This window comes from Oncorhynchus nerka, linkage group LG20, assembly GCF_034236695.1.
Source record: "Oncorhynchus nerka isolate Pitt River linkage group LG20, Oner_Uvic_2.0, whole genome shotgun sequence".
In the NCBI taxonomy this organism is placed as follows: domain Eukaryota; kingdom Metazoa; phylum Chordata; class Actinopteri; order Salmoniformes; family Salmonidae; genus Oncorhynchus; species Oncorhynchus nerka.
The window spans coordinates 19,731,293-19,754,267 of NC_088415.1; the positions used below are offsets into that span (position 1 = coordinate 19,731,293).

The following is a 22,975-nucleotide window of genomic DNA, read 5'->3' on the forward strand; positions in this document are numbered from 1 at the left end:
TTCATATATGGAGTTTATATATGAAGTTTATATATGGGGTTTATATATGGAGTTCATATATGGAGTTTATATATGAAGTTTATATATGGGGTTTATATATGGAGTTCATATATGGAGTTTATATATGAAGTGTGCCACTTTCTTCAGTTTGTTGTTTGTAACGTAGACCCTTTGTTAACACTGTTAATTTAATTATATCTTAGACCTGTTTATGCCCCTCAGCTGGTTTAAAACCCATCTCCTTCAAGTCTTAATGGACTAACAGCAGCTTTAGCATGAAGGCCAGAGGGGGTATTACACATGAATCAATGAACAGTGAAGTGCAGTGTAGAGTGTGTTCCATAACAGCATTCACACAGAGATCTTAAGACTTATTTCAGTGTATGATGTGTTCTGATGTTTTATGAACCCATGTGTCTGTAAGTGTGTATATATTCCACCATGCATGTAGTTAATATGTAGTTAACCGGTGTTGTGTTTGTGTCCTATACAGTACACAGTGTGGATGGCTCTCTGGGTGGCCTGGAATGTCTTCATCATTTGTTACTACCTGGATGTGGGAGACTTGACCAAGGTAGGCCCTATTCTCTCTGACTCACAAGTCAACTACACTACAGGTCAACTACACTACTGGTCAACTACACTACTGGTCAACTACACTACACGTCAACTACAGTAGTTGACCAAGGTAGGCCCTATTCGCTCTGACTCACAAGTCAACTACAGTAGTTGACCAAGGTAGGCCCTATTCGCTCTGACTCACAAGTCAACTACACTACAGGTCAACTACACTACTGGTCAACTACACTACAGGTCAACTACAGTAGTTGACCAAGGTAGGCCCTATTCGCTCTGACTCACAAGTCAACTACACTACAGGTCAACTACACTACTGGTCAACTACACTACAGGTCAGCTACAGTAGTTGACCAAGGTAGGCCCTATTCGCTCTGACTCACAAGTCAACTACACTACAGGTCAACTACAGTAGTTGACCAAGGTAGGCCCTATTCGCTCTGACTCACAAGTCAACTACACTACAGGTCAACTACACTACTGGTCAACTACACTACAGGTCAACTACAGTAGTTGACCAAGGTAGGCCCTATTCTCTCTGACTCACAAGTCAACTACACTACAGGTCAACTACACTACAGGTCAACTACACTACTGGTCAACTACACTATAGGTCAACTACAGTAGTTGACCAAGGTAAGCCCTATTCGCTCTGACTCACAAGTCAACTACACTACAGGTCAACTACACTACTGGTCAACTACACTACTGGTCAACTACACTACAGGTCAACTACACTACTGGTCAACTACACTATAGGTCAACTACAGTAGTTGACCAAGGTAGGCCCTATTCGCTCTGACTCACAAGTCAACTACACTACAGGTCAACTACACTACTGGTCAACTACACTACAGGTCAACTACAGTAGTTGACCAAGGTAGGCCCTATTCGCTCTGACTCACAAGTCAACTACACTACAGGTCAACTACAGTAGTTGACCAAGGTAGGCCCTATTCTCTCTGACTCACAAGTCAACTACACTACAGGTCAACTACAGTAGTTGACCAAGGTAGGCCCTATTCGCTCTGACTCACAAGTCAACTACACTACAGGTCAACTACAGTAGTTGACCAAGGTAGGCCCTATTCGCTCTGACTCACAAGTCAACTGCACTACAGGTCAACTACACTACTGGTCAACTACACTACAGGTCAACTACAGTAGTTGACCAAGGTAGGCCCTATTCTCTCTGACTCACAAGTCAACTACACAACAGGTCAACTACAGTAGTTTACCAAGGTAGGCCCTATTCGCTCTGACTCACAAGTCAACTACACTACAGGTCAACTACAGTAGTTGACCAAGGTAGGCCCTATTCGCTCTGACTTACAAGTCAACTACACTACAGGTCAACTACACTACTGGTCAACTACACTACAGGTCAACTACAGTAGTTGACCAAGGTAGGCCCTATTCGCTCTGACTCACAAGTCAACTACACTACAGGTCAACTACACTACAGGTCAACTACACTACTGGTCAACTACACTATAGGTCAACTACAGTAGTTGACCAAGGTAGGCCCTATTCGCTCTGACTCACAAGTCAACTACACTACAGGTCAAATACACTACTGGTCAACTACACTACTGGTCAACTACACTACACGTCAACTACAGTAGTTGACCAAGGTAGGCCCTATTCGCTCTGACTCACAAGTCAACTACACTACAGGTCAACTACAGTAGTTGACCAAGGTAGGCCCTATTCGCTCTGACTCACAAGTCAACTACACTACAGGTCAACTACACTACAGGTCAACTACAGTAGTTGACCAAGGTAGGCCCTATTCGCTCTGACTCACAAGTCAACTACACTACAGGTCAACTACAGTAGTTGACCAAGGTAGGCCCTATTCGCTCTGACTCACAAGTCAACTACACTACAGGTCAACTACACTACTGGTCAACTACACTACAGGTCAACTACAGTAGTTGACCAAGGTAGGCCCTATTCTCTCTGACTCACAAGTCAACTACACTACAGGTCAACTACAGTAGTTGACCAAGGTAGGCCCTATTCGCTCTGACTCACAAGTCAACTACACTACAGGTCAACTACAGTAGTTGACCAAGGTAGGCCCTATTCGCTCTGACTCACAAGTCAACTACACTACAAGTCAACTACACTACTGGTCAACTACACTACAGGTCAACTACAGTAGTTGACCAAGGTAGGCCCTATTCTCTCTGACTCACAAGTCAACTACACTACAGGTCAACTACACTACAGGTCAACTACACTACTGGTCAACTACACTACAGGTCAACTACAGTAGTTGACCAAGGTAGGCCCTATTCGCTCTGACTCACAAGTCAACTACACTACAGGTCAACTACACTACAGGTCAACTACACTACTGGTCAACTACACTACTGGTCAACTACACTACACGTCAACTACAGTAGTTGACCAAGGTAGGCCCTATTCGCTCTGACTCACAAGTCAACTACACTACAGGTCAACTACAGTAGTTGACCAAGGTAGGCCCTATTCGCTCTGACTCACAAGTCAACTACACTACAGGTCAACTACACTACTGGTCAACTACACTACAGGTCAACTACAGTACTGACCACTATTCTCTCTGGTCAACTACACTACAGGTCAACTACAGTAGTTGACCAAGGTAGGCCCTATTCGCTCTGACTCACAAGTCAACTACACTACAGGTCAACTACACTACTGGTCAACTACACTACAGGTCAACTACAGTAGTTGACCAAGGTAGGCCCTATTCGCTCTGACTCACAAGTCAACTACACTACAGGTCAACTACAGTAGTTGACCAAGGTAGGCACTATTCGCTCTGACTCACAAGTCAACTACTCTACAGGTCAACTACACTACTGGTCAACTACACTACAGGTCAACTACAGTAGTTGACCAAGGTAGGCCCTATTCTCTCTGACTCACAAGTCAACTACACTACAGGTCAACTACACTACAGGTCAACTACACTACTGGTCAACTACACTACAGGTCAACTACAGTAGTTGACCAGACTCACAAGTCAACTACACTACAGGTCAACTACACTACTGGTCAACTACACTACTGGTCAACTACACTACTGGTCAACTACACTACACGTCAACTACAGTAGTTGACCAAGGTAGGCCCTATTCGCTCTGACTCACAAGTCAACTACACTACAGGTCAACTACAGTAGTTGACCAAGGTAGGCCCTATTCGCTCTGACTCACAAGTCAACTACACTACAGGTCAACTACACTACTGGTCAACTACACTACAGGTCAACTACAGTAGTTGACCAAGGTAGGCCCTATTCGCTCTGACTCACAAGTCAACTACACTACAGGTCAACTACAGTAGTTGACCAAGGTAGGCCCTATTCGCTCTGACTCACAAGTCAACTACACTACAGGTCAACTACACTACTGGTCAACTACACTACAGGTCAACTACAGTAGTTGACCAAGGTAGGCCCTATTCTCTCTGACTCACAAGTCAACTACACAACAGGTCAACTACAGTAGTTTACCAAGGTAGGCCCTATTCGCTCTGACTCACAAGTCAACTACACTACAGGTCAACTACAGTAGTTGACCAAGGTAGGCCTTATTCGCTCTGACTCACAAGTCAACTACACTACAGATCAACTACACTACTGGTCAACTACACTACAGGTCAACTACACTACTGGTCAACTACACTACAGGTCAACTACAGTAGTTGACCAAGGTAGGCCTTATTCGCTCTGACTCACAAGTCAACTACACTACAGGTCAACTACACTACTGGTCAACTACACTACAGATCAACTACAGTAGTTGACCAAGGTAGGCCCTATTCTCTCTGACTCACAAGTCAACTACACTACAGGTCAACTACACTACAGGTCAACTACAGTACAGGTCAAGTATAGGTCAAATAAAGGTCAACTACACTACAGGCCAACTATACTACAGGGCAATTTCACACCAATGCAACTACACTACAGGTCAACTACACTACAGGGCAACTACAAGGCAACTACCTCAATTTTGGAGCTCCCATGACTTGTGTGTATCTTCCACCATTTTGAGATACGATATGTCTATATATTTATGTGTCATTGAATAAAACATGTGGTCATCCTAGGGAGGTGGGAGCCAGGTGGTGGAAAACATATTCCAAGATTCTCAGTGTCAGGGTTCAGAGAGTAGAGGGCTCAGCCTCAGGAAGATGCCCCGCTACCACATACACACACCCTGACAGGTCTCCTGAGTCTCTGTTTCCGTGCCGACAGAGTGTTGCGTTTGGGATTTTGGTCATTTCCCTTTCTACTCCCAGAAGTGAGAAGTGTGATCTGAGTGCTGAGACTGTTTGATCATATCTGAATTGTGTGTTAGAGAGAGACTGTAGTTAACTGCTCATTCTGTTTTCATGCTGCCATGTGTAAGGTTGCTACTAGTCCGCTATATTTTCCCTAGTTCTCATGACACTGTTCCACCCATGTCCAGGGTTAACCCCGGGTGTCCAATCTGTCTCATGTGGAGTAACAGTCAGGTTACGAGGGGTTAAATCAGCTCCTCATCCAATAAGAGGGCTAACACCGAAAACACTCTGTCACATACTAATATGCCTACTCCCAATCTTATGGGCTATGAACAGTCTGTGTGTGTGCATGAGTGTGTCTCAGGAAATGTGTCTTTGTATGGTATACCCAACATTTTAGCCAGTTAGTGTCTTAGATTGTATTGTGTCAAAGCTCACACTGCTAAGAGGTAACGACGTTGTAATTAAACATGCCAGAAGATGTGAAAGAGTGGTTTGATTTACCTTTGTATACTACAGTCATTTTCACTATATCGAGATCTCACACACACTATACTGACCCATCTCTCTCCAAGGATCAAGCTGTCTGTTTCACCCACTGAAACCTATCACCCCTGCCTTCAAAGCACACACACACACACACACACACACACACACACACACACACACACACACACACACTATACTGACCCATCTCTCTCCAAGGATCAAGCTGTCTGTTTCACCCACTGAAACCTATCACCCCTGCCTTCAAAGCACACACACACACACACACACACTATACTGACCCATCTCTCTCCAAGGATCAAGCTGTCTGTTTCACCCACTGAAACCTATCACCCCTGCCTTCAAAGCACACACACACACAACACACACACACACACACACACACACACACACACACACACTTTGCACCATCCAGTGGGGTTTCTCCACTGCTCTCCCAGGGATTATTTTAGCAGATGAGTTGTTCATCTGGACAAAGAAAGGTACAGTATGTGTGTGCTGTCACCTCCACATCCATCACTTCGTCCTTTACTCTTCCCCCTCCTGACTCCTCTTCTCTTTTCTCCCCTCTGTCCACTTCTATTTTACTCTCTCCATCTATTCTCTTTGTCCTTGTCTCATTCAGCCTACATTTGTCCTCCTCCACGCTCTTCTCATTCTATCCCCTCCCTCATTTTCTCTCTCCCTTCTTTCCTGTCGCACCCTGGCCTGACCCCTCCTCCTCCACTCCTCTCCTTTGTCCATTGCCTCCCTGTCCTCTGTTGATCAGCTCTCTGCCTCTTCGTCACACCCAGATGGACTCACTCAGTGATGGGGATCTACATTGATCTGTGAAAATGAATATTCATGTCAAAATAGTTGGATCTGTGGTTGTTTGGGGACAGAGGTGTGTGTGTGTGTGTGTGTGTGGTGGGCCCCAGCTCAGTCTGTTCTCGGCTCGTATAATGAGGCATGTAGAGACCAGCTGCTGGGGGCTGGGGCTGGGCTGCAACACAACAGATGGAGCCTTCCCTCCCAACACTGAATATATTGGCCAGGAGGGTAGACAGCTAATGGACGACACACACACACACACACACACACACACTGAATCTTATTCTGGCCCCAACCAAATCCACTATGCACCTACATACACACACACCTCATGACTCATTCAAACCCTGTAATGATAGTACATACACACACACACAACCCAACAGTGATCCCTCCCTGTAAATGAACCTTGGATCTAGTCACGTGGAGGGTTGATTTGTGCCTTAGGGTCTGTGAGTGAATAACAATGACAGTGTTGAAAGGGAGCTTCTCAGTTAGACCTTCTGACTGCAGGGCAGCTGTGGGGTTAGATTGCTGTATTGGAGTATTGATTGACGTTTGTGTGTGTGTTTGTGTAGGTCCATGTGTGTGTTTGTCTATTTACAAATGTGTGTTTGTCTGTGTATATTTTGTTACATGTTAATGTGTGTATTCAACCTCTTGTTACAGGACAGTGACCTGCTGACGTTTAACATCTCGGCTCACCACTCGTGGTGGAGGGAACACGGTCCAGGGTGTGTGAGGAGAGAAATGACCCAGCCAGGGGTGGGCACCGTGGACAGCCAGTCCTACATCTCTGTCATGGGCTGTCTCATGGAGTACCAGTACATAGAGGTCCTACACAGTGGAACACAGATCCTCATCGCTGTGAGTAGTGGTGTTATACCTTTATACACACACACAGACAACATCACCGGTCGTGTCTCTCACAGTGGAAGTCTAGTCACTGTGATTGTAATGGCCCCCTGTGTTTGGGTTATTGGTAGAGATATTGGAGAGTGATTTGTTCTCTATAGACCCAGTTGTTATTAGTTTGTCTCTCTCTCCCTCCCTCTGCCTCTTGTGCTCTTTCCCTCCCTCGCCCCTGTCATGCTCTCTCTCTCAGCCCCTGTCGTGCTCTCTCTCTCTCAGCCCCTGTAGTGCTCTCTCTCCCTCTCTCGGCCTCTCGTGCTCTCTCTCTCCTTCCCTCGGCCCCTGTCGTGCTCCCTCTCTCTCCCTCCCTCGGCCCCAGTCGTGCTCTCTCTCTCCCTCCCTCGGCCCCTGTCGTGCTCTCTCTCTCTCCCTCCCTCGGCCCCTGTCGTTCTCTCTCTCTCCCTCCCTCGGACCCTGTCGTGCTCTCTCTCTCTCTCTCCCTCCCTCCCTCGGCCCCTGTCGTGCTCTCTCTCTCTCCCTCCCTCCTTTGGCCCCTGTCGTGCTCTCTCTCTCTCTCCCTCCCTCGGCCCCTGTCGTGCTCTCTCTCTCTCCCTCCCTCGGCCCCTGTCGTGCTCTCTCTCTCTCCCTCCCTCGGCCCCTGTCGTTCTCTCTCTCTCTCCCTCCCTCGCACCCTGTCGTTCTCTCTCTCTCTCTCCCTCCCTCCCTCCCTCCCTCCCTCGAACCCTGTTGTTCTCTCTCTCTCTCCCACCATCGGACCTGTCGTGCTCTCTCTCTCTCCCTCCCTCCCTCGAACCCTGTCATTCTCTCTCTCTCTCCCTCCCTCGAACCCTGTCATTCTCTCTCTCTCTCCCTCCCTCGGCCCCTGTCGTGCTCTCTCTCTCTCCCTCTCCCTCGTCCCCTGTCGTGCTCTCTCTCTCTCTCTCTCCCTCCCTCAAACCCTGTCGTTCTCTCTCTCTCCCCATCGGACCCTGTCGTTCTCTCTCTCACTCCCTCGCACCCTGTCGTTCTCTCTCTCTCTCTCTCTCCCTCCCTCGAACCCTGTCGTTCTCTCTCTCTCTCCCACCATCCCTCGAACCCTGTCGTTCTCTCTCTCTCTCCCTCCCTCGCACCCTGTCGTTCTCTCTCTCTCCCACCATCGGACCCTGTCGTTCTCTCTCTCCCTCCCTCGAACCCTGTCGTTCTCTCTCTCTCTCCCACCATCGGACCCTGACGTTCTCTCTCTCTCCCTCCCTCGCACCCTGTCGTTCTCTCTCTCTCTCTCCCTCCCTCGCACCCTGTCGTTCTCTCTCTCTCTCCCACCATCGGACCCTGTCGTTCTCTCTCTCTCTCCCACCATCGGACCCTGTCGTTCTCTCTCTCTCTCTCCCTCCCTCGCTCCCTGTCGTTCTCTCTCTCTCTCCCTCCCTCGAACCCTGTCGTTCTCTCTCTCTCTCCCTCCCTCGAACCCTGTCGTTCTCTCTCTCTCCCTCCCTCGCACCCTGTCGTGCTCTCTCTCTCTCCCTCCCTCCCTCGGCCCCTGTCGTGCTCTCTCTCTCTCTCTCCCTCCCTCGCCCCTGTCGTTCTCTCTCTCTCTCCCTCCCTCGCACCCTGTCGTTCTCTCTCTCTCTCCCTCCCTCGCACCCTGTCGTTCTCTCTCTCTCTCCCTCCCTCACCCTGTCGTTCTCTCTCCCTCGGACCCTGTCGTTCTCTCTCTCTCTCTCTCCCTCCCTCGGACCCTGTCGTGCTCCCTCTCTCCCTCTCTCGTCCTCTCGTTCTCCCTCTCTCCCTCTTTTGTCCTCTCATGCTCTCTCTCTCTCTCTCTCTCTCTCTCTCTCTCTCCCTCTGCCCGTGTCGTGCTTTATCTTTCTCCCTCCCTCTCTTTATCTCGCTGAATGAAATATAGATCTGTGTTGTTTCGGCTGGGCGAGCCATGCTTTGTGAGCTTGTTGAAACACTGTAATCATAAAGCAATATCATCAACCACCCTGTTGAAAACACAACAGACACAAGCACACACACAACATAGATCATTCAGGGAGATGTGTAGCTCCCTGAATGATTATAATCCAATGGTAGAGCAGTGATTTTGGTCCTGGGCCGATACCTCCATCAACTAGGACGTCATCTCTGAGATAGTGGCATGCCAGGTTCTGTTTTAGGTGACTGTGAAGCCTTGCTATAGCAAGACAGGGCAGAGATACAGCTATCCTTAAACTGTCCAATAGCAGGGACACTTGTAAGTGAATGTAATCTACTATAATACAATCTGATGTGCAATTTACAGCCCATCCAGTAGATGATTTCGTAACTCTGACCTTTCTAGGAATGACAGCGACCCTCGAACGATGGGCCCTACCTTGCCTAGTGAATCATGCTGCTCAGGGGGACTGCTGTGTAGGGGTGTAGAAATCCCCATCGTCTGAGGACGGGTCACTATTTAATATATACTGTATATATATATATATATAAACTACATTTATCAATCTGACTCCAATATTATGTGAGTAAATGCAACAGGCCCTGTCTCTAGAGGATCTGGCCAAGGTACCGAGCCTCTCATCACCATGTAGTATGGCTATAATGAACATGTGTCTAACTTGCATCTTATGCAATTATTAAGAGATACAAATAGCTCATTCTGGTAACCAATGTTCTAGCATTAATTTATTGAGGCAAGCAGATCGGAGATGTCAAGGTGGCACCCAAGCACATGGAGTGTATATGACAACTACCAATAGACCTGCTAAATGATGAACGTGTAGTCAATCAAAGAACTACTCTGTAAAACGAGGAATGCATTTACTCAATTCAACTAATATAATTAGTCATGAAAGAATTAATGCTCAAACAATTCCATTGTACATGAACTACATGATACATTACAGACTGCTCAGAGTAAATGACTATCACCAATAGACTAAGACTTAAAGTGGATACACACGTCTTCAGTTCAGAATGATCTCTAAGAGATACACACGGTAGCTTGGTAACAAGTTCTCAAAGTATGAACAAATTCATTTTCCTTTAAAAAAAATTCAAGCAGAAACTCGCCCAAAACCTGAACGAACATTTCTTTGCACTTTGCTAATAAAAACAAAAGACAGGAAAACACAGCCGGGTTCTAATCTAATCAACTCAATTCAAATGATAGGAGCTGCTGCTCTTTGACGAATCAAATAAAACAGGACATCTCTTTATGTGTATCTCTTTATGAACTCTTGAAACAATACAAACATGACAATTTAATTCACACAGTAACATTAATTTAGTCGATTTCACGTTTTCATCTGTCTTCATGCCTCCAACGGTGTCTGAGAAGGTCCCACCCCGGAGAAAGCCACAGGTATGGTGTGTTTGACCTATGTGTTAGCTCACAGATGGTCAGCCATCCAAACAATTCATAAATCGTGAGTGTCTCATTCTCTCATTCTTCCACTACTCTGTGTGTGGGAATGTAGTGTAGAGGGGTTTAGGACACTCCCAATCACTCATGCACGCACATGCGCATAGTCATAAGTGAAAGCACCAATTTGTAAGTCGCTCTGGATAAGAGCGTCTGCTAAATGACTTAAATGTAATGTAAATGTCATGTTTTCACAGGCCCTCTAGAGGGGAGATTAGTCATGATTACATTAATAGGTAGAGGTGCTCATGGTTCTCACCCGAGGCACTATCCCATTCACATTGCCCCATCGACAATCAAGGTAGAATTTGCCCTCCAACACAGGTCTAGGATCAGATTACCCTCACTCCCCCGATCCAAATCTTAACCATTAGGGCGGTGACCCTGTATGAGTGTTTAGGGGTAACTTCTACTTAATCCTCTCCACTAAAGCTCCTTGGGAAAATACATCAGTGTAGAGTCCTGTGGCCTGTGTTCTGAAATGATGTACTACTCCTTACCTCAGGCTATAACAGATGAAGAAGGATTAGACAATGATCAGTCATCAGGCTATATTTGCTCTGGGAGCCAAATAGAACAACTTTCAATGAAATGTTTCAAATGGTTGACTCCAACAGCAGCCCACAGCCTCCTTTCTTTAATGACAGAAACTCTGTCTAATCCTTCTTTATCTCATGCTGGACCTCAGGCTTTGGTTCTACCATTCACCACCCGAATCCCCCCCACCCGCGCTTTGTACTAAGATGGTATTGTCCTCCAGGCATTCTATCCTGTCACCGTGGGAACAGCTCTCTCTGGGAGAGGGAGATTGAGTCTATAAAATCTCACTGAGTTGTTTTGGTTTTCCTCTCTTTCCTTGATTGTTAAAGAGGAGGGAAGTGAGGGAGAGGAGAGGGAGGGGTGTTTTCCTTTGTCTTTGTGTGGACTGTACAAGGTCACCCTGGAAAGCCCATTAAATATTTAGCCTGGGAGGAGAATGGTTCATTATGATGAATAATTTGAGTACTGACCAATACTGGAGGCAGTTAGTGCTCTTGTCCTACCAGTTACATTCTTCATGTTTTTGATGTGACTGGAGGAGGTGAAGAGGGGAGGATACTGTACAGAAAGAGAGGAAGAGATATATCTTTCATCATCATCTCTCTCTCTTTCTCTCTCGCTCTCTCTGGGGTTCCTATAGATGATCAACACAGGCTCTCCCTCTCCTCTACCCCAGAGCATCTCTTCTCACTTTCTCTCTTTCTATGTTTCTCTCCTCCTGTTGTCCTCCCCCTGTCTCCATACATCATCTGTTACATAAACAATGTATATGAGAAGATAACTTTCCTCCAGAGATGGGAGAGAAAAGGTCAGGGTAGTTAGGAGAGAGAGTGGGGGAAGGAGGGAGAGGGAGGGAAGGAGAGAGAAAAAAAGGGAGACCATTTTTTCTCGCTCTCTGAGGGAACATGTGGAATAGGGTAGGATTTTGTGTGTGTACGTGTCATTTTTATAAAGCTAATACAAATATATTGATATAAGACTGTGGTGGTCTATCACCCTGGTAGTGTGGGACTAATGTGGAACAAAGGAATACTGGAATAGTGTGTGTCAGTTTACACTGGTTATAAACACACCATCTCCTACATGACCAGTATACAGCACCAGAGAGTTGTCACACACTCCCTCCCTCTCACGATTTATACACACACACACACACACACACACACTCCCTCCCTCTCACGATTTATACACACACACACACACACACACACACACACACACACACACTCACACTCACACTCACACAAGTATTATGATCCTAATATAAGTGTAGTCTGCTACCCTTAAGCCCTGCTGAGCTGTGTGTGTGGTGTTCCTTGGCTTTCTGTTCCCACCTTAACACTGGTTGGTGGATGTTTCAAGTGATGGAAAGCTACCCCCTTTTTTCCTCCTCTATCCCTGTGTGGCTGATTGATGAATGTTTGTCACTGGATGATTGAGGAGTTCACACGAGAGGCCCGCGATGGAGTGACCCCTATTACTGCTCTAGGCGGGTATGCACGGGTATGAAGGTGTGTGTGTGTGTGTGTGTGTGAGAGGCCCTTGACTCAGATGTCTACAGTAAACAGCCAGCTGTATGAAGGAGTGATATAGCTGCTGTTGGGAGTCTGTCTGTGTGACAGCTGTATCTGGAGGCCTGTGTTTGCACTCTGACACTCTGCTGTTGTGTGTGTGTTATGCTACTGGTGTTAGGCGTGTGTCCCTTTTATGTAGATGAGACCATCAAATAAAGAAGCTTTCAACCACTAATGAAAAGCCTGTGTGAAATGTTAGCAGGAGTGTAGTTTGTGAAGCTTGTTCCACCACTGAAGCAGTAATACACTGTTGATAACACATGCTGCATTAAAGCTCAGTATATATCAGTATTAAAACATGTATACATCTGTTTATTCTAGCTAAAGCGAGAGAGGAATAGAAAAAGGGATGAAGGGAAATGGTGGAAGGAGAAGAGAGAAGAGAGGAAAAGATTGGAGAGAAAGAGGGGGAAGGAGGATAGATCATTTTGTCTCTAGCTGGGCTTTGGAGAGTCAGTGACATGCTATTCAGATAGCATAACAAAAACACGACTGCCTCATATTAATCCCCAAAGAGTCTCAACAGAGAGCTTTACTGTTCATCTATTTTTAGGGGAACAGAGAATTTTTCACCCAAAAAAGGATCAGTTAAACATCAGAGAGGCCGTGGGGGGTGGGGAGGGAGGGAGGGACAGAAGGGTATAGAGAGAGATGTGATAAGTTTGGACCCAGGTGCAGATAAGAGACCAGATGAGGAATCAGTGGTTAAGGATAAACATAAGACTGAGAAACAGTAGCCACAGGATCACAGTACACTGGAAAGGCTCAAACTCACTCAGGAAACAAATGCACACGGTAAACAATTCAAGCTTCTGCAAAGAACAACGGAAAACACCTATTTTAACAGACACACAATCATGAAATAATAAGACACACCTGAGTCCAATAAAAGTCTCTAGCATGGTCTCTGTCAGGAAGAACCATGACTGTACCCCGCCGCCTAGGAGCGGCTCTAGCCTCGGAGCCATGACAACCACCACGTAGTTGTTTGAAGTCTCATACAAGAAAACGGATCCAGGATGTACCGGGCAGGCGCCCACTCCTCGGGACCGTAGCTCTCCCAGTCCACCAGGTACTGCAGGGTTACTTGGACCCGAGCCTCCAGACGCCGAACCGTGTAGGCCGGGCGGCCATCCACAAGTCGAGGGCGCGGAGGAGCAGGTGTGGGTGGAGAGAATGGACTGGTCCTTACCAGCTTGAGACATGAAAGGACAGACAGACCCTCATGAACCTGGGAAGCTGGAGACTAAAGGTGACTGGGTTGATGCGACTGGGTTGATGTGCGAGACCACCTTTTTAAGGGAAGATCACAGGTGGACAGCCACATCCGTTGACCCGGTCGGAGGAGCCGAAAAGGTCTTCGGTGCCGGTTTGCCTGATGTTGGTGTCGGGCAGAGGAGCGGAGCAAGGAGGATCGCGCTCTGATCTATGTGCGGCAACATCGTCAAATGAACGCCTTGGCTGATGGCACCCCCGCTTCGGCCTCTTGTTCAGAAAATGGAGGGAAACCCGAACTGACACTCAAACGGTGACAGTCCAGTGGACGAGTTCGGCAGTGTGTTATGAGCATACTCTGCCCAGATGAGGAACTTGCTTCAGTTGCTGGCCTGAGTGGAGACAAATGCAGCGGAGGAACTTCTAAAAACTCTTGTTTGGCCCGCTCAGTTTGCCCATTCGACTAAGATTGGAACCCCTGGGAGACACTCACCGATGTCCCCAGCAGGGAACAGAATACCTTGCTACGAACTGGGTTCCACGATCTGAGACAATGTCCTGGGGAAGTCTGTGTAGTCGAAAGACATGGATAATCATGAGCTCAGCAGTCTCCTTCACTGAAGGCAACTTGTGTAAAACGATGAAATGGGCTGCCTTGGAGAACCGATCTACGACCACCAGGATAGTGGTAAGTCCTTGAGATGGAGGTAAAGTCTACAGACAGATGAGACCAGTTCCTCCTGGGGATGGGCAGAGGTTGGAGCAACCCAGCTGACGTGAAGTCTTGCTTTAGGGACAGATGGAACAGGCCGCAACAAGGATCTCACATCCTCCATCATGTTGGGACACCATAATTTCCGCCTCAGGAACACCAATGTCCAATTAACTCCTGGATGCCCAGTTAATTTAGAGGAGTGTTCCCATTGCAGTACTCAGGACATGGGCTGATCGCAGAATGTAAAGTCTGTTAATGGGTCCCCCGCCGGGCTCAGGTTATCGGGTCTGGGCTTGTCGGACCGTGGTCTCCATTCTTGAACGGAAACCAAATTCTTATGGTCCTTCCAGATCACAAAAGGATGAGGTGCTCCCTCCAACCAGTGTCTCCACCCCTCAAGAGCCCACTTATCTGCCAGGAGCTCCCGGTTTCCTACATCGTAGTTGTGTTCCGCTGGTGTTAACTGCTTGGAGAGAACGGCGCATGGGTGCAGTTACTTGTCCCCCTCGTTCCACTGTGAAAGGACCGCCCTGCTCCAGTGTCCACCTCCACCACAAAGGGACGAGTTGGATCAAGATGAACGAGGATGGGTCCAGAGGTGAAAAGTCCCTTGAGCTCAATGAATGCCCTGTCAGCCTCGGGGGTCCAGCAAAATGGATCTGGGACATGCGAGATAGGACGGTGAGAGGCGCTGCCACTGCACCAAAGTTGTGTATAAAACGCCTGTAAAAATTGGCAAACCCGAGGAACCGCTGGACCTGCTTGAGTGAGGTGAGACGGGACCAGTCAGCGACCGCCTCAATCTTTACAGGGTCCATTTGGATGCCTGCGGTAGAGATAATGTGACCCAGGAAGGAAACCTGGGATACGTGGAACTCGCACTTCTCTATCATGACATATAGTAGACTCTGCAGGAGTGTTCTCAGGACTAGGCGGACGTGCAGTATGTGTTCCGGAAGGGTCTTGGAGGATCAGGATGTCGTTGATGTAAACAAAGATGAACCGATTCAACATATCCCTCAGGGTGTCATTGACCACAGCTTGAAAGACTGCTGGTGAGTTCGAAAATCCGAAGGGCATGACTAAATACTCATAGTGGCCACTAGGGGTGTTAAAGGCAGTCTTCCACTCATCTCCCTCGCTGATTCTCACCAGATTGTAAGCGTTGCGGAGGCGTTGTAGAGGGGCGAATGAAACCTGCCTCCAGTGACTCCCGGATGTAATTGTCCATAATTGCTGCTTCAGGGGTCGAGATGGAGTACAGACGACCACGGGGAAGTGTGGTGCTGGGTAGGAATTCTATGGCACAGTCATAAGGACAATGAGGGGGAAGGGTGGAGACCTGCCTCTCACTGAAGTCCTCCCAGAGGTCGAAGTATTTGGGAGGGAGAGCGGAAAAGTCTTGGTCTTCAAGGGATGCAGTACGGCACGGCGAGACTCTTGGTGGTCTTGGTGGCAGTCCTTGCCCAGTCCAGAAGGTGTCAGAGTGGTTCACCCCAACCTGCAGTAGCATGGGCTTGATCTGATATTCCACCTGAAAGGAGCCAATGGGGCGTCCATCGAGGGCTTGAATCTGCAGAGGGATGGGACATTTCATGCAGGGGATCTGTAACTCTCTGGCGAAGTTTTGATCAATTAAATGATCTGCGGCCCCGGAGTCCACAAAGGCTTGAATCTGGTGCTGACGGTTGTCCCAGTAGAGGTTTACAGGTAGTAACAGACGGTGACTGGGTAGCCGGGAGGTAAATGAACAGCTTATCAGGGTCTCCCCCTGTCCTGGCGAGCCCTGGGGTTTCCCGTCAGCTCTGGGCAGGTAGCACGAAGATGGCCAAGACCTCCGCCGTAGAGGCAGCAGCCTTCGCGCATGCGCCTGTAACGCTCCTATGGGCCCAGGCATGTGCGACCCAGCTGCATGGGATTCTCCATGCAGGGCTCGGGGTGCTCAGAATACTGGAATGCTGGAGTGGTGTCAAAATGGCCCCGTCTCACCCATTACCGGATGCGGTTGTCCAGCCTGATTTCCTGCATTATCAGGGACTCAATGTCCTCTCCTAGTTCCAGATCGGCCAGTTAATCTTTGATGGAGTTAGACCCTGATGGAAAGTGGCCTCCGTATTCCACCCACTCTCGGCGGCGAGGGTGAGGAACTCAATGGCGAAGTCAGCCATTGGTCTGGCCCCTTGGCGGAGGTTGAACAGTCGGCTGGCCGCTTCTCGTCCGCTGTCTGGGTGGTCGAAGACTTGTTGTAGCTCGGCTGTGAAGGCTACTGGGTGGATCTGCAAGATGTTAGCTGTTCCCACACCGCCGTTACCCATGCTGATCACGACACGCAGGTTAAAATATCAAAACAAACTCTGAACCAATTACATTAATTTGGGGACAGGTCGAAAAGCATTAAACATTTATGGCCTATTTAGCTAGCTTGCTGTTGCTAGCTAATTTGTCCTGGGATATAAACATCGAGTTGTTATTTTATCTGAAATGCACAAGGTCCTCTGCTCCGACAATTAATCCACACATAAAACAGTCAACTGAATCATTTCTAGTCATTTCTCCACCTTCCAGGCTTTTTAAAATCTTTGAACTTATATGGTGATTGGCATCTAAACTTTCATATTATTACCACGGCGACCGTCAACACAGTTCATCTTTCAATCACCCACGTGGGTATAACCAATGAGGGGATGGCACATGGGTACCTGCTTCTATAAACCAATGAGTAGATGGGAGAGCCAGGACTTGCAGCGTGATCTGCATCAGAAATAGAAAGGACTTCTATTTTAGCCCTTGGGAATGCAGGCGCTCGTTGACGAGGGCGAGCAGTGTGGGTGCAATGATTGAATAACATAGATTTCTTAATGTATTTTGCAACGCGAGCGGTGTAGTTGGGGTATCAGTCTCAAAAACTCACTCAGGAAACGAACCAACGCGGTAAACAATTCAAGCTTCTGCAAAAGACCACAGAAAACACACCTCTTTTAACAGGGACACATTCATGAAATAATAAGACACACCAGAGTCCAATAAAAGTCTTTAGTGCGATCTCTGCGCCCTCTGGTGCCAAGAGGAACCATGACAGAGAGAGAGACAGCACAAATACAAATTCCATCTAGACACCGTTACCCTAAAGCACAAAAAAACTATACATACCTCGGCCTAAACATCAGCGCCAAAGGTAACCTTCAAAAAGCTGTGAAGATCTGAGTGACAAGGCAAGAAGGGCCTTCTATGCCATCAAAGGGAACATAAAATGTGACATGTACAACGTAAAATGCTAAATAATGCATGCAGAGCAGAGTTAGGCCGATACCCACTAATTATCCAAATCCAGAAAAGAGACGTTAAATTCTACAACCACTTAAAAGGAAGTTCAAACCTTCCATAACAAAGCCATCACCTACAGAGAGATTAATCTGGAGAAAAGTCCGCTAAGCAAGTTGGTCCTAGGCCTCTGTTCACCAACAGAGCCACAGGACAGGACAGAGAGAGCGAATATATATCCGTGTGGGTAAAAGGGGTCACATTAAATACCTGGGTGTCTGGCTAGACTGTAAACTCTCCTTCCAGACTCACATTAAGCATCTCCAATCCAAAATTAAATCTAGAATCGGCTTCCTATTTCGCAACAAAGCCTCATTCACTCATGCTGCCAAACATACCCTCATAAAACTGACTATCCTACCGATCCTTGACTTCGGCGATGTCATTTACAAAATAGCCTCCAACACTACTCAGCAAATTGGATGCAGTCTATCACAGTGCCATCCGTTTTGTCACCAAAGCCCCATATACTACCCACCACTGCAACCTGTATGCTCTATTTTGGCTGGTCCTCACAAAATATTCGTTGCCAAACCCACTGGCTCCAGGTCATCTATACGTCTTTGCTCGGTAAAGCCCCGCCTTCTCTCAGCTCACTGGTCACCATAGCAACACCCACCCGTAGCACGCGCTCCAGCAGGTATATTTCACTGGTCACCCCCAAAGCAAACACCTCGTTGGCCGCCTTTTCTTCCAGTTCTCTGCTGCCAATGACAAGAACGAATTGATAAAATTACTGAATTGGAGACTTATATCTCCGTCACTAACTTTAAGCGTCAGCTGTCAGAGCAGCTTACCGATCTGTAAATAGCCCATCCAACTACCTACCTCATCCCCATATTTGATTTGTTTTTCTGCTCTTTGCACACCAGTATTTCTACTTGCACATCCTCATCTGCACACCTATCACTCCAGTGTAAATTGCTAAATTGTAATTACTTTGCCACTATTGGCCTATTTATTGCCTTACCTCCTTACTTCATTTGCACACACTGTATACAGATTTTTCTATTGTGTTATTGACTGTACGTTTTTTTATGTGTAACGCTGTGTTGTTTGTCGCACTGCTTTGCTTTATCTTGGCCAAGTCGCAGTTGTAAATGAGAACTTGTTCTCAACTGGCCTAACTGGTTAAATAAAGGTGAAATAAAAGAAAAGAGAAATTTAAAGAAAAATGTGGGTAGAACTCTCCGTGTGTGCATGCATGTGTGAGTTTGTGTTGAATGTGTTTTGTGTTATCTTTGGATACAGCCCCCTCTACCTGGCCCCCTCTACCTGGCCCCCTCTGCCCCTGCGTGTGTGTGTGTGTGTGTGTGTGTGTGTGTGTGTGTGTGTGTGTGTGTGTGTGTGTGTGTGTGTGTGTGTGTGTGTGTGCGTGCAGGTGTGTTTAATGACAGGCAGAATATGATGAGATAGGGGCTGCAGGGACCACATCCACCTGTTATTTTCCAGTCCGCACACACACACAGACACACACACGCGCACACACAGACGCACACACACACACACACACACACAGACACACACACGCGCACACACAGACACACACACGCGCACACACAGACGCACACACACACACACACACACACACACACACAGTCACAGAGGTGATCTCATTTTGTGACTCTGTGGGGGAAGCTGTTGCCTCATTGTCAGACAGACAGTGCCAGGTAATTAACCTGCCACAGAAGAACCCCCCACCCTCTCTGTATCTCTCTCTCTCTCTCTCTCTCTCTGGAATTGTTTCACCATGGTGCTGCTGGTTTCTATCTTGCTGTCATCTACCATTACAAGTGCAAGTGTTGTTAGCTTAATTCCATTCCAATTGTATCCGGTCTTGGAAAAAGGCTCACACAAAACATTTCCAGTCCATTTCTGCCAATATATAGGGCTGAAAACCTGTATAGCCTTAACTGTTTATTTACAATATATTCTGATTGTTTCCTTTTTTAGCTACCACTGTGAGCATTACTCATCAGGTCTGAATCCAATGTTCCTCCCCTGACCAGGAGTACTCCTCTTTTTGGTTGCAAATTGGTCTCGAGTTCAATTCTCTTATTTTCTTTCTTTCTTTCTCTAGCTCTCTCTCTCTAGCTCTCTCTCTCATTGTGATGGATAGATCTACATGAATTCCCTTTACTAAAGAATACTTAAGGGCTTTTCTCCTAGGACAGTGAACCAGATAAATAGTGTGTTAATTAGCAAGCTGATCGATGTAAATCCCCCTTCTATCTATCTCTCTCTTTCTCTCACACACACACACACACACACAACACACACACACACACAGTCACACACTCAGTTAAACAGACTCACACACATGAAGGACTGACTGGAACAGAATAGTTGCCAAAGTAAAACAATAGAAAGACGATAGGTGTTACTGGACTGAGCTCGTTGATGGTTGCCTGGCGACTCAAACTGAGTTCTTCCGCTGCTCTATGTTCGCTACATACTTCAGTCTGAGGGTGTTTTCACATATAGTCCTCTTTAAAATAACCAATCTCAGTCCTCTTTAAAGTTAACTCTGTGGTTAAAAAAATGTGCTATATAGCTCAGTTGTCTTTGTATTCACACTGCCCTTGCCTTTTGCCAGTCCACTTCAACTATTTTGTGGATTGAGTCCTCTTTGCATTCACATTGCTATGTTTAGAAAGGAACCAAGATCTTTTTTCAACATTCACTCAATGCACTCTGGGTTTTAACAAAGTGCAGGACAGGCCATTCCATCAGAATGTGTTATCGGACAGCTAGATATACCTAGTTACATTTTGGAAGCTTATAGATTGCATATAGTTATAAGAAGAGCCATGATAATTGTAGTTAGAAGCTAATATTACGATTTATATATAATTGGTAACGTAAAAAATAGTAGAATAATAACTTCAGATTAAATAATGCTGTAATTGAAAAATGTACACACCCAATGTAGTCTACTGCCCCTTTAAGAGCTAGAATTGATTTTGTACCTGTCACGCCCTGACCTTAGAGGTCCTTTTATTGTCGATGTTTGATTAGGTCAGGGTGTGGCTCGGGTGAGAAAGTCTATGTTTTCCATTTCTTTGTTTTTGGACATGTGTGGTTCCCAATCAGAGGCAGCTGTCTATCGTTGTCTCTGATTGGGGATCACATATGAGTTGTCATTTTCCTTTTGGGTTTTGTGGGATCTTGTTTTCTGTTTAGTGTCTGTACCTGACAGAACTGTGCACTTTCGTTTTCACTTTTGTTATTTTGTTTGAGTGCGCTTTGGTCCACTCCTTTCGGCGAGAGTCGTTACAGTACCCTATGGTGTGATTCTCACCAAATATGTTGTCTTCTCACACTATTCAAACCCCACAATCAATAAACAGCTTATGAAGCTATCTTAGCCTATAGGTCACATATTGCAAACAAATAATCTTGAACTAAAACCTCCACACATATTTTGGCATTTCTGTGCACCCTTGACAATTGCCAATAAGTATCCAAGAACAGCACATGTTTTTCCTTGAACCTGCACATCATCATCATCATCTCTCTCTTGTGTCAGGCACCAATGTGACGGGTTATGGCAGGAGAAACAGTGTTGCAGTAGTCTAGTGTGTGGTGCGGGAATAATGACACGCTAACCTGGGGAGCTTTGTGTTCACGTTGTCCTATAAAAGGGAACCAGACCGCGAAGTTCAAGCGAACCGAACTCAGACCACTTCTTCAGATGGTCTCAGTTCAATTCACTTAAGGGGCTCTTTTGAGGGGTCTGACTTCCTTTGGAGTGTTCACATTGCACACAAAAAATAAGCGAAGCACACTGAGTTCATAAAAATTGGCAGAAAGGGGACATTTACATTACATTTAAGTCATTTAGCAGACGCTCTTATCCAGAGCGACTTACAAATTGGTGCATTCACCTTATGACCTCCAGTGGAACAGTAGTGCATCTAAATCTTTTCAGGGGGAGGGGGGGTGAGAGGGATTACTTTATCCTATCCTAGGTATTCCTTAAAGAGGTGGGGTTTCAGGTGTCTCCGGAAGGTGGTGATTGACTCCGCTGTCCTGGCGTCGTGAGGGAGTTTGTTCCACCATTGGGGGGCCAGAGCAGCGAACAGTTTTGACTGGGCTGAGCGGGAACTGTACTTCCTCAGTGGTAGGGAGGCGAGCAGGCCAGAGGTGGATGAACGCAGTGCCCTTGTTTGGGTGTAGGGCCTGATCAGAGCCTGGAGGTACTGAGGTGCCGTTCCCCTCACAGCTCCGTAGGCAAGCACCATGGTCTTGTAGCGGATGCGAGCTTCAACTGGAAGCCAGTGGAGGGAGCGGAGGAGCGGGGTGACGTGAGAGAACTTGAGAAGGTTGAACACCAGACGGGCTGCGGCGTTCTGGATGAGTTGTAGGGGTTTAATGGCACAGGCAGGGAGCCCAGCCAACAGCGAGTTGCAGTAATCCAGACGGGAGATGACAAGTGCCTGGATTAGGACCTGCGCCACTTCCTGTGTGAGGCAGGGTCGTACTCTGCGGATGTTGTAGAGCATGAACCTACAGGAACGGGCCACCGCCTTGATGTTAGTTGAGAACGACAGGGTGTTGTCCAGGATCACGCCAAGGTTCTTAGCGCTCTGGGAGGAGGACACAATGGAGTTGTCAACCGTGATGGCGAGATCATGGAACGGGCAGTCCTTCCCCGGGAGGAAGAGCAGCTCCGTCTTGCCGAGGTTCAGCTTGAGGTGGTGATCCGTCATCCACACGGATATGTCTGCCAGACATGCAGAGATGCGATTCGCCACCTGGTCATCAGAAGGGGGAAAGGAGAAGATTAATTGTGTGTCGTCTGCATAGCAATGGACAAGTGTGAAAACACCCTGAGACTGCCAAAAGGAAGGGTATTGTACAAAAGAAAGTCATCAGCAATTGTATCATTTCTAACCAATCAGAGTATCAAAGCCAATGATGAATTTTCAAAACGCCGCTTTACCCACGAGGAAGAATGGTGCCGGAGGGGAGGGCTGCCGTTTTACGGGCTCCTAACCAACTGTGCTATTTTGTTAGTTTTTTCGTGTTGTTTATTTTTTAACTTATTTTGTACATGATGTTGCTGCTACCATCGCTTATGACCGAAAATAACTTCTGGACATCAGAACAGCGATTACTCACCTCAAACTGGACGAAGATTTTCTCTTTAACGAGTCCGACGCGGAGGATATA

The 22,975-nt window shown here is 47.0% G+C and overlaps 1 protein-coding gene across 1 annotated transcript in view; it reads left to right on the top strand.

Moving 5' to 3' along the window:
• Nucleotides 1-22,975, top strand: part of LOC115116087 (sodium/potassium-transporting ATPase subunit beta-1-interacting protein 4-like) — a 131,080-nt gene that overhangs the window by 67,095 nt on the left and 41,010 nt on the right. The window contains exons 3-4 of the mRNA XM_065006127.1: nt 494-574; nt 6,850-7,047. Of these exons, the coding sequence (XP_064862199.1) occupies nt 494-574; nt 6,850-7,047 (279 nt within the window). The remainder of the gene's footprint in view (nt 1-493; nt 575-6,849; nt 7,048-22,975) is intronic.